The 11,599-nt window shown below is 36.6% G+C and overlaps 1 protein-coding gene across 1 annotated transcript; it reads right to left on the minus strand.

Annotated features, from left to right (window-relative positions):
• Nucleotides 1-736: 736 nt before the first annotated feature.
• LOC127800488 (trihelix transcription factor DF1-like) lies at nucleotides 737-3,489 on the minus strand. The gene is made up of 2 exons (XM_052335113.1): nucleotides 3,000-3,489; nucleotides 737-2,537 (listed from the first exon to the last, which is right to left on the minus strand). Exons 1-2 carry the CDS (start codon nucleotides 3,293-3,295, stop codon nucleotides 1,118-1,120), a joined length of 1,716 nt encoding a protein of 571 aa, XP_052191073.1. The 5' UTR covers nucleotides 3,296-3,489; the 3' UTR covers nucleotides 737-1,117.
• Between the last annotated feature and the right edge of the window lie 8,110 nt (nucleotides 3,490-11,599).

The following is an 11,599-nucleotide window of genomic DNA, read 5'->3' on the forward strand; positions in this document are numbered from 1 at the left end:
ATACTGAGCAAACCAGCATCTCCTGTTGAAGAAGGGAAAGCCCATTACAATCACTAAAAATCTAAGCTCGTTGGGGGTCGGCTCTGATTGAAGAAGTTGGAGTACGTAGAAAAGGGGTGGAATAGGTTAATGCTTGAGACAAGGCAGTCAGGGAGGGAGCGAGGGAGGAAGATATGAGATGGGGAGAGCGGGGATTCAATGAGGAGACAGATAGCTAGGACAGATATATAAGAAAGGGTTTTAGGAGCCTGAAAATGGGGGATTACGGATTCAAATGATTGATTGGCATGGGTGTGTAGGGAGGGAGATTGAGGGAGGGAAACAAGCGCGGGGGGGGAGAGAGATTCAGGCCAGGTAAGCCAAAACTTTGTGCATGTTGTTGCAAAGAGAGGAGTCGGCAAGGAGGTGAAAAGCCATGGAGGCCGCAGGAATGGGGGATCTACATCTACTCCAGGGAACCTAGGATTTGGACAGGCGAGGGGCGGGGTGGGACTAGTAGCAGTTACTTTTTTACTTGTTTTTAGCTCTTTTATCAACAATTATTGATTAGAAATTTTGTGTGCTATATATATATATATATATTGTGCATTAAACCTAGCACACTACATTACATTGTACACACTGTGAAACAAACTCAATATATATACGACTACCATTTCCCTTATTAATTTGTATGCCACCTTCCTTTATTTAATTAAAAAGTCCTGAAACAATAATCCTATTTTAAGAATTACCAAAAAAGAAACAATTCTATCTTCATAAAAAAGAACACTGACAACCATTTTTAAAAATTTACACCCCACAACAGAAAGATAAAAAATAAAAATAAAAATTACAACATTGTCTCTTTATTAATTCATTCTTTGATCCCCACTCTCCTCTTCAATTTATTCACTTTGCAAAACAATAATTAAATCATACAAATAAGCATAAAATTATCACTATAGCCTTACAAACCCCATCTCTTTCCCTTGTATATGTCAAATTAATTCCCTCCGCCCCCCTCCACCTCCCGCCGCCTGGAATGCCCCCGGCCGGCCGGCCCACGGCCTCCACTAGCCAGACCCACATCCAAAAGGCCACTCTTTTGCCACATTTTGGATTCTTTGCTTCCACCTCACTCCACTGTGCCCACTGAAGCTGCCGGCTTGTTTGCTACTATCTCGAACCCACCTGCTTCATCTTCTTCCTCTTCATCATCTTCTTCTTCGTCTAGTTCGTCGTGATGATTATTCTGATCCATTAATGCCGGCTGCTGCTGGTCTTGAGCAAGCGGCCATTGCTGCTCAGGCTGAACCATGATCGGCACCATGCTGGGATTCAAGGAATTGTTCTCGTTCTTGGCCTTCTCTCTGTATAAAGCGTCGAGCTGGTGAAAGTAGGGGCATGTCTTCGAATCTTCCGGCCTCTTCTTGTTGCTCTCCTTCACCTTCTTGAAGTACTTGTTAATGTTCTCCCACTTCTCCTTGCACCTCTTCGAGCTCCGGTTGTAGCCCAGTTTCTTCATTCCGGACGATATCTCCTCCCACAGCGGCCCTTTCGGTCCGTTTTCTTGGTACTTGAGATCCAGATTTTTCCGAAGCCCAATCAAGGCTTGAACTTCCGCTTTTGGCCATCTAGATGGGCTCGCAGCCATCAAATTCTCAACTCCATTATCCCTTTTTTCCGGTTGCTGTTGCGGTTGCGGCGGCGGCGGCGGAGGAGTTGGTGCTGTGTGTAGTACAGGCTGTTGTGGTGGCGGTGGGGCTGGTGGAGGCGGTGGATTGTCCGGCAGCGGTTGGGTTTGGGGGATTACGTTTACGTTTGGGATATTTTGTTGCTGAGATACCTTCTGCAAGAACGCGATCACGGCGGCGTCTTTGGCGGCGGCCATGGATCTTTCTTGGACTAGAAGATCGTGCTCGCGATTCATCCTCGCCATTTCTTGGATTCTCCAAGCTTCTTCCCGGGCCACGCGATCGCGTTCCCGCTTCTCCAAGGCATCGAGAAGCTTCTTCTGCATCTGCTCCTGCTTCTCGATCACCTCGTTCATCAGCCTCTGGAAAAAGTCCGTCCATTTCCTCTTCCGATGTTGCCGCCTCTCCGGCTCCTCGTCGGACGACGTCGAGGAATCGCTGGACGCCGAAGCCGGACCCGCCGATTTGTTCTGGTAAGAATTCAACGGAATCGCAGCGTTGAAAGAGAGATTTGTAGGGTTTGCTTGCACTTCAGCAGGTTGTGGAAATTGATTCATAGGATTTAAAGTATTTGTAGCCGATGAAACAGTGGTTGCAGCTGCGACAACTGGAGGGTTAGTCGGCGCCGCCGGTTGCGGCGGCGGAGCTGTTTGATGGGATTGAGGCCGAGATGGAGCTGGAAGAATTGAGAGTGGGGCTGGATGATTATCCAGGGCCTCTAATTGATCGAAGAATCGATAAGTTTTACCGTCTTGCTTGGAAGCTCGGCCTTCTCTGGTTCGCTTGTGGTACTTGTAAACATTCTCGAATTTCTCTTTGCATTTCTTGGCGCTTCGATGATATCCAAGCTCCGATAGTTTCCTGAAAACAACAGTTCAAGTAATTCATTTCCGTTTTTATCCTGTTTTGAATCCATCGATACAACAAAATCTAGTAGCTTTTCTACATAAATTAAGCTCCATGATTGAAACAGTAATTCAAAACAAAAAGGAAATAGTAGTTGCTGAAAAACCCCAGAAAAGATATGCCTTTCCAGGGATCAAAGCTATCTGTTTTTTTTTTTTTTTTTTCTTCCCCTCTTTTCTTCTTATGGGGAAGCAATCATATATAGACCCAGAAAAGCTGAGCTGAATTGGAGACAAATCGGAAGAATTAATTCTTGCTTTCTAAAGCTAGAATTGGCGAGAAAATGAAGATGCTGGCTCAAGCACCCACTACTGGGAACTCCTGTTTCCTGCAGATCTCGACCTGAATGAAGAAAGTAACCGAAGACTAAATAAAAAAACAAACAAATTAAGATGCGGGTTTTGGAATCATCATCACCTTGAGACCTCTTCCCACAATGGGCCTTTGAGGCTGGAGTCACGAAACGCCAAGTCCATCTCCGATCTTATCTTCAACAGAGCCAGCGTTTCCTGGCGAGGCCACCTGTTTCCGCCTGAATTCCGGTCACCTTCTTCGAATCTCAACTTCTCCTCCTCACTCAGCCCCCCGGAGCTCGAACCCACTTCAGCTGCGGCTGCGGCTGCGGCTGCGCCGTTGCCGAAGCTCTGCTGGTGGGCATCATCCGCAGCGCCATCGCCAGTGGAGGCTCCCAAAACGGCCGAAACGCCCAGCATAGAGGGCAACTCCTCCTCCTCCTCCTGCTGCTGCTGCTCCTGTGCAGTCAAGGGCTGAAAAAATAAAAATACATGAACGGAAATGGATGGATGGTGAATTCCGAGGGTTTTATGAATGAAGATAGATGGGTGTGTGGTGAATTTATTAGTTATTCCTCTGGCTCTGGGGATCTCAGGTCCAACAAGAAATTAAACTAAAGCACAAGGAAATTGAATTGGGGATTTATTTATAAATAAAGAAGCAAGTAAAATATAAAAATAAAAACCACCCCAAGATTAATTCTCTTCTTCTTCTTTTTTTTTTTTATTTAATTAGCTGTGGAATCTTTGATCTTTTTCTTTGCTTTCTCTTTCTGTTGAAAAGTTTTAAAGCATAGCAGAAGGGTCACTTGGGCTGTCTCAGTAATAATGAGAGAGAAGCCCACAGAAAGATTAATAAATTATAAAACAAATATAATACATTTATTGATTTGAATAATATTAAAAGGATGAGAAGTCTTTTCATAATTCATATGAATTTCTTAAAAAATTGACTTCCATGTCGGCTTCTGCAGTCACTACTATTAGCTAAATCTAAATGTATGTCCAGATTTACCTAATATTTTAAATTATAATATTAAGATTTTTTCCCCAAAAATAAGGCAATAATTACCATAAAAACTTATCGTCTTTATTTTATGATTTTTCATTTTTGTATATGTTAATCTATTAGATTACCATTCAACATTTCATCTCATCTCACCTACCAAAATTGTTCTTATAGAATTTCTTTTTCAATAAAACGTTACTGCCAGATAAATTCTCCAAGACCCTTTAAGTCCATAGATATCATTAAATTGGAAATTTGTATATATTGAACTGCAAATACACAGACAGAAAGAGAGAGAGAGATGCAAATGGAGAGGATGGTGATAACATGGTTTTTGTCTGTCCAGCTAAATATAGTTAAAGGCCGGCCCATGTAGGTCACCTTTGCCTTTTGGGGGACTTTTGGATTTCAGTGAACGCTGGCTGGGGCTGGCTTCGGTCACACGCCCCCCCCCCCCCAAATTACACTTTTACCCCTAACATGCATCCCATCTTATTATTCATAAATCGTGGATGCCCGGTGACATGCCGCCACCCGCACCTCTAATTTTTTTTTTATTTATTTATTTATTGCCCAAATAAAATAAAAATTATCCCACAGTTTATTTTCTTCTCTTCTGCTAATTCACTTTTGCTCTTTTCCCGAAGTGCCCTCCGCTTAGGGGCTAATTAAACCTCGCTTACTTGAGTTATCAACCTCTAGTCTTGGCATTTATTGGGAGCCACTGTGGCTCCCTTTGTGCCACGACGGCAAACAGGCCCGACTGCGGCTTCTAACAAGTCATGATAATTTATTTTATTATTAATTAATAGAATTTTGTAATATACATAATAATAGACCATAGCATTATTGAATTTCAAGTCTTAAATTTCATTTTTATATAAGTCATAATTTCTGTGTCTGTATGATATTATAATTTTACTAGGTAAAAAAAAAAAAAGATAATAATTTATATATAATCTTCAAAATCAATGATGTTATTAATTTTTTTTATTATGTAAAAAAGGAAATTGTTGTTAAACTGGTGCTAATTAAAAGAATGAATTTTTGGGTGGGGCCAAGGTTGAATTATGCTTTGTGTTAGATGTAGGTCTTTGTTATTAGGCGAAATCATTTATGAGGAGAACTAAATGGTGACAAATTCAGTTAGGGTGACACCTACCTTAATAAATGGCACGGAATTGTGTATGCTTTTAAGATCAATTCTAATTTGAATTATTCAAAAATGGAGGGGCCATGCCCACGAGCGAGGCCCATGACATTTTGGGAGCTTCTAAGCACTAAACAGCAGGACACTCATATTTATACTTTTTGTTAAATTTTAAGAATCATTCACCCTTTTATATTAATCGAATCCAACATTATATATATGTCGAATAAAAATATAAGATTTTAAATCAATCACTAAATTATTTACACATTATAAATAATTGGTGAGTGACACGTGGATGAGTACTGTTGAAAATAGTTTTCAAATATTTTATGGTAGGTACGTAGTTGATCTTATTTTTATTTTTAAATATATATATATATAATTTGAAATAAACCCCCCATGACCCTTAAAAGAGTTTGAAAGCAAGAAAATAATGGTTCCAAATGTGAAAGATATTTTTGATTGAAGAAACCCAAAAATAATGGTGTTTTATGGGTTGCGTAAGCTGCCAAATTACCCTAAACCTAGCTGTGGGGTCAAGAAAGTATATATAATAAGTATAAACGACGGGCCCATTAATAAATAATGCAAAAAAGAGGGACCCAATCGGCTATTAAATGAACAAGCTGTCAATAAATCGTCAAGGAACAGTGCCATTGGTAATACGGCAAGCCTTTCCACCTCATGATTTCAATCATCTAATCCCAACGTGGTGATTGTGAATCTTTTAACTGTTAAAAGTTTTTTAAGAAAAAAAAAAATTGAAGTATACGTACTTTATCTTAAAATTTATGGTCAATTAATTTAAGGGTTAATTCGGTTAGCATGGTGTAGAATAAAATAAATTAATATACAAAAAATATTTTACATTTATATAAATAGAATAATAAATAAAATGGGAAATAAATAATAAATAAATAAATTTAAGGAGGGGTTGGGAAAAACAATCGGTCCCGTGATATTTTGTTTGCGAGACGACTTAAAAAAGAGTATTTTAATAACTTGAACAAACTTTAAAGAAAACATTTTTGTAAATAGTGAGGAGTGAGGGAGGGAGGGAGGAGGTTTAAGATAACAAGCAGCCTTAGGTAACCAACCAAAGAAAATGGGTATCATAATAATACAATCATGATGTAAGTTACATAGTGGTGTACAGTAGATGAATGATGAAGTGACAACACTGGACGTGAAACGCACAATTGTCTGAATTTTGAAGAGAGACGTGTATTTTCTTTGTTTGTGGACGGGAGGGAGGGAGGGAGGGAGGGATTCAAATATTTATTTATTTTTTTGTTAAAACACCGATCACGGAAGGGCAAAATAGGGAACTTGGTTTGCTTGCCTTACAAAACTTGATTTACTACTACTACTACTACTATTACTTTGTTGCTTCGCTGGCCGCCTCCGCATCCGATTCTCTCTCGTCATTTTTCTTTTCTTTTTTTTTTTATTTTATTGTTTTACAGCTAGAATTATTATCATCATATTATTATTATTATTATTATTATTATTATATCAGATTATTCCAAAACTGATCTCAAGAAAAAAAAATATTTTGTTAATTAAAAAATAAGGGTGGAAATGCCAGCTGGCGGTGTATTTAATTTGGGAAAATGAAGGGTTCACGTGGAATCTGAAAGCCCACTTAGATTAGGCTCTGAATTTGATGGGGGATTTGGGGTTAAATAATTGTGGGTTAATGGTAATTAATGATCGGTGGGCCAGTTTGTTTGCCGCCCGATCCTATGATTGATGAGGGTAGGGTCCCATATAAGAAATATATATATATATATATTTAATTAATTTGCACCTCAGTCACAATATTCATATGCCTGCGTGTAATGTATTAACCATCTCCTAAAAATAAACTGCTTATCGGTCGCATATTATAATAATAATAATTACGTAAAGTTTTAACACGGTCGAGATAATTAAAATTTTTTATCAAATAATTTTAATTAAAAGGAAAAGGAAATGAAATGAAATGAAATGAAAATTGATTGGATACAGGTTGACGCAACGCAATGTTGTTGGTGCTTAGGGGGATGAGCCACTTGCGTGTGGTGGGACCCAATCTGTAAGAATTTGTTATGGAGGATTACAGTGATGATTCGGTTGGAACAGGCTGTGAGGGAGAATGTGCCAAAGGGGTGGGCTGCTGCCCTCACCTCACCTCACCTCTCCTCCCCCCTTTGGCTTCCAGTTCTCCTCTTCTTCTCCCTCAGACAGAATATGATATCATTTTCCAGCTCTCTTTTACAGCCCACCACCAAGGCGCCAATACCATTTCGGCCACCGCTCCCCAAAACTAATTTCCAAAATACCAGCCACCAGCTTGTATCGCGTATTTGATTCCTACCTACAACCTCAAGCGCGTCCAATTTTTACTTTTAATCTTCTTTTATTTTATAATAATAATAATAAATCCATGCATGGTCTCAGACAGAACATTATGTGTATGTGTATGTGTATCTGATTCAAAAAGTGTCTTTAAATCAAAAATATTAATTAATCATCATAGTGTTTATTTAAGTAATTTAAAATTAGAAGACATCAAAATATACAAGTTTGGAGAGAGAGAGAGAGTGGATATATATATCATACATTTTAATTAGTAGGGGATTAATGACGTTATTAACCAAATTTTACCAACATATATATATATATATATAGATCTAATTAATTAAAAATAAAACATAAATATTTTAAAAAAATTTAACTTGGAATTTTATAGTTAGTTAAAATGTATATATAGGATAGATTCGGGTTAAATATTATATATGCCGGATGAAAATTGAAGCAACTGGGGTGAAGTGTGGGGCCCTGGTGACACGGACCAATATTAGCTGTCTGATCTAACCTTTCTTTGCTGGCCCCTCTCTGAAAGTTACATCTGGATACAAAAAAAAAAAAAAAAAAAAAGGTTGATAAGAACATGGTAGCCGTAGCCATGTGGAATTAAAATTTAATCATGTGTCGTCCCATGTGAATTAATTAGTACTCTACTCTCCATTTAATCTTCCTTAATTACAAAATTTCTTTATATTAACGTAATTACGATATATCTATCTATAATTATAAGCTACTACTACTTTCTTTAATTTGTTGTTTTCACTATTTAATATGTATTTATTTATTAGCGAATCGTATCAATGCATATACATTGCGTGCAATTAACAGTTGATGTAGAGAAAGACTTGACAAGAAGAAGAAGAAGAAGAAGAAAATGCCATCATGCTAGCAATGCTTGCTAGCCATGTGAATTTAATTAAAATTAGATCCAGCGTCACCCATGTGGGCCATTAATAATAATTATTAGTATAATTAATTCTTGTACGTAGTAGCCTAGGTTATTTTTATAAATATTCATTCTAATTTAATTACTTAATAGTATTTTGTATTTGTATGATTGATTTAATTAGACAAACACAGTACCTACGTTTTCACTTAATAATTAATTAGGTTCAATTGTTTTTGAAGAAAAAAATATATATAAAAAAACGCCAGACACTAAAAATAAACTGCATGGAGAGTACTTGAAACAAATAGTTCAAATCAAAATCGATCATCACGATTGATCAGCTGTCTAAATGATTATATAATAATAATAATAAATATTGAAGAAAATGACTTGTAAAAGTTAATAACGACATGTTATGATTATAAAATCTTACAAAATTATCATTTTTCATTAGTAAATGATATGTTCTTCGTAAAAGGTTTAAAGTGAAGTCATAAGTCAATTGGTATATTGTTAACAATATTGTCATGATTCTCTAGACTTAATCAAGCAAGTTAATTATTTTAAAAAATATTAACATCTCCCTTAGGGGGGGGGGGGTTCAAATATACAACCATAATTCATCTGAGTCTTTCCTGGACCTAGAGAAATAGAAGCTGCCCCCAAGTTATATGTGTGTGTAGTGTATAAAGAAAATGATGGGGACAAATGGAGATCGAAGGGTTTGTGGGATGGAGTGGTAATTAAGTTATGGGTCCAAAGGCATGTCATGGCATTGGATGCATGTGTGGTGCAGTAGGGATTTAAATGCACGTTCACCACGTTAGGAGACACCGAAAAACAATTAAAATCCAACGGTGGTTGGGTTGGGTTGGGTTGGGTTGGAGACACTGTTCATTTAATCTTAAATCTTTTTTTGTGGGCCCTTAATTTAATGGAAATATATATATATATATCCACTTATATGGTAGACAAATTATTCTTCTTCGTCACCGTCACAGTGTCAATGCCCTCAATTATTATTATTATTATTATTATTCAATACATATATTCGTATCATGCAAATCTATGAATCACCAGAATAATTAGCTAGGAATAAGCATCACAACAATAATACAACTTCAAATTCTAATAATGTATATATATATATATCAGACACGGTTTTAAATTAGTCGATAATGTTTGGGTTTGGGGTATGGGTAGGGGTAGGGGTAGGGTTAGTGGTATCAATAATGTCGATCGGGGGCACGTTCCCCTTCACTGAAATGGGGGAAAAGGGGAATTGGTTGTATGTTTTATAAAGGGAACCACTTCTTCCTAGCTCACATTAGAGAATTAGGATTAATTTCTTATTCTATTTCTTATAAAGTATTTCAAGTATTTTTTATCCCCCCCCCCACCCACCCCTAGCTAAGAATTTAAAAAATCTTTTATTAGCACCCAAAAATAAAAAATATAATTTCATTTACACCCAAAAGATAAAAATAATATCTTGTTAACACCCTAAACAAACTATATATAATTTTATTAATTAGCACCTAAAAAGTAAAATGAAATAATAATATCTATTAAATTATTTTCTCCATTCCATTCAATAGCATGCATACTAAACATAGTAAAATGAAATAATTATTTCGTTACTAATTATTAATGTACCCCCAACATAGCACAAAAATAGAATCTGAAACTAAAGACTTTTGTTAATAAAAATTTTTAATATATATGAGACTAATTAAGGGTGCATCAACAATGATAGCAATAACGAAAATTTACTTTACTTTATTTTTCTGTCCTCATCCTCTTATCCCTTTGCTCTACCCACCCGTATTCATACAAACAATTTGAAGCTCTAATTTTATTCAATTAAAGGAATATATATATATATATATATATTTTAGAGGTAAATTTTAAATAAATATAAATTTTTGTAGATTTATTTTTAAATTGAGATCATGGATTCCAAACTTCTATTTTTAGTGTTTAAAAAGAGTTGAAGGGAATTATTAAAATTTAAAAAAATTGACTGGAATTTAAAAATTTAGTAATATCAACTGTAGTGCTGCTTCTTACTCTACTCTACTCTAGAATTTACATAAAATAAAAAAATATTTATGAAGTACATATAGATTAGATATGGATTCAGAGTCTTATACCCATCATCTCATCACCTTTAAGATTTGTCATTGTGTTAGTGATTTTTTTTTTTATAATTTTTAATTCTTAAAGTAATGGACTTATATTAAATTATAAATGAAAAAATTTAAATTAAATTTGTAATATAAAATATTATAGTTTTTTTTTTTTTTTTTTAATTTAAGTTGGGCTGACTGGGCAAGTGAGGTCTAGCCAAGCTTTTTCCCAGACGAGGCTGCAGGCCTAACCCTGTTGAGTCCAACTCAACCTTAATTACTTAGTAAGACAGGCTAGGCTAAGGAGGCCCACAGACTGCCCTGCCCGATGACCATTTAACAACACTTAAGTAATTCCCCTCCCCTGGTATATAAGGAAGAGATGCCAAGCTAGCTATCATCCCCATTAAGAGTTATGATTTAAAAATAGCGTCGTCAGTTATGAGGATTGGATTGGTAGTTAGTAGTTGTACGAGTATGAGTGGGTCGGGGGGGGGGGTCTTCGTGCTTGAGACTTTTTTAAGTTTCAAATTGCCAAACCCCACTCTCCTTGCAACCGCAAATGGCTCGTACAAATTAAAGAAACAAATAAAAAAAGGTCAATAAAAACTCCTATTCACATGGGGTTTAAGTCCAATAACAAAGACACGGGTGCGTGCATAAGTGGCTCTTAAAGTGGTTTGAGCCAATTGCTAGCTTAAAACACTTGCGGTTCCGCTCAATAACTGCAACTCCACTCTCCAGCCTTTTCCTTAGTCAGTGTCTCAATCCTTCTCTTTCATTTAGTCATGATAAGCCTAAGCATTCCCCGCAATATATCCGTCATCATAGAAATTAGTAGTACACTCCTGGAATGGAACCTCCACCATTAACAATGATTTTTGTGTCAACTTGTAAGAGAAAAGAAGGCATATAAAAAAGTGGGAACCCTCGTGCATTCATTGGGAATGGAAAGCGCTGTTTGCTAAAATCTAATACCCCCTCCCTATTTGATTTTTCCAAAGGTCTCTTTCTAGTTAATTTCCTGAATTCCCCAGACCCCAGCCAATACCTCGTTTGCTATATATTGTGACAGACAGACAGACAGACGCACAAAAGTAAATGTGACAGTTTAAAAAACCATTAGAGGAGAAGGTGCCAGTTAAATTAGGAAGCGCGGATAGGTACAGAATACGATCAAATCCAAAGGATC

This window comes from Diospyros lotus, chromosome 4, assembly GCF_014633365.1.
Source record: "Diospyros lotus cultivar Yz01 chromosome 4, ASM1463336v1, whole genome shotgun sequence".
NCBI lineage: Eukaryota > Viridiplantae > Streptophyta > Magnoliopsida > Ericales > Ebenaceae > Diospyros > Diospyros lotus.

Excerpts from the sequence above, each read along its gene's own strand:
- LOC127800488 (XM_052335113.1), bottom strand. The coding sequence starts at position 3,295 with ATGCTGGGCGTTTCGGCCGTTTTGGGAGCCTCCACTGGCGATGGCGCT. Across the intron at positions 2,538-2,999 it reads TTGTGGGAAGAGGTCTCAAG|GAAACTATCGGAGCTTGGAT; the intron begins GTGATGATGATT and ends TGTTGTTTTCAG.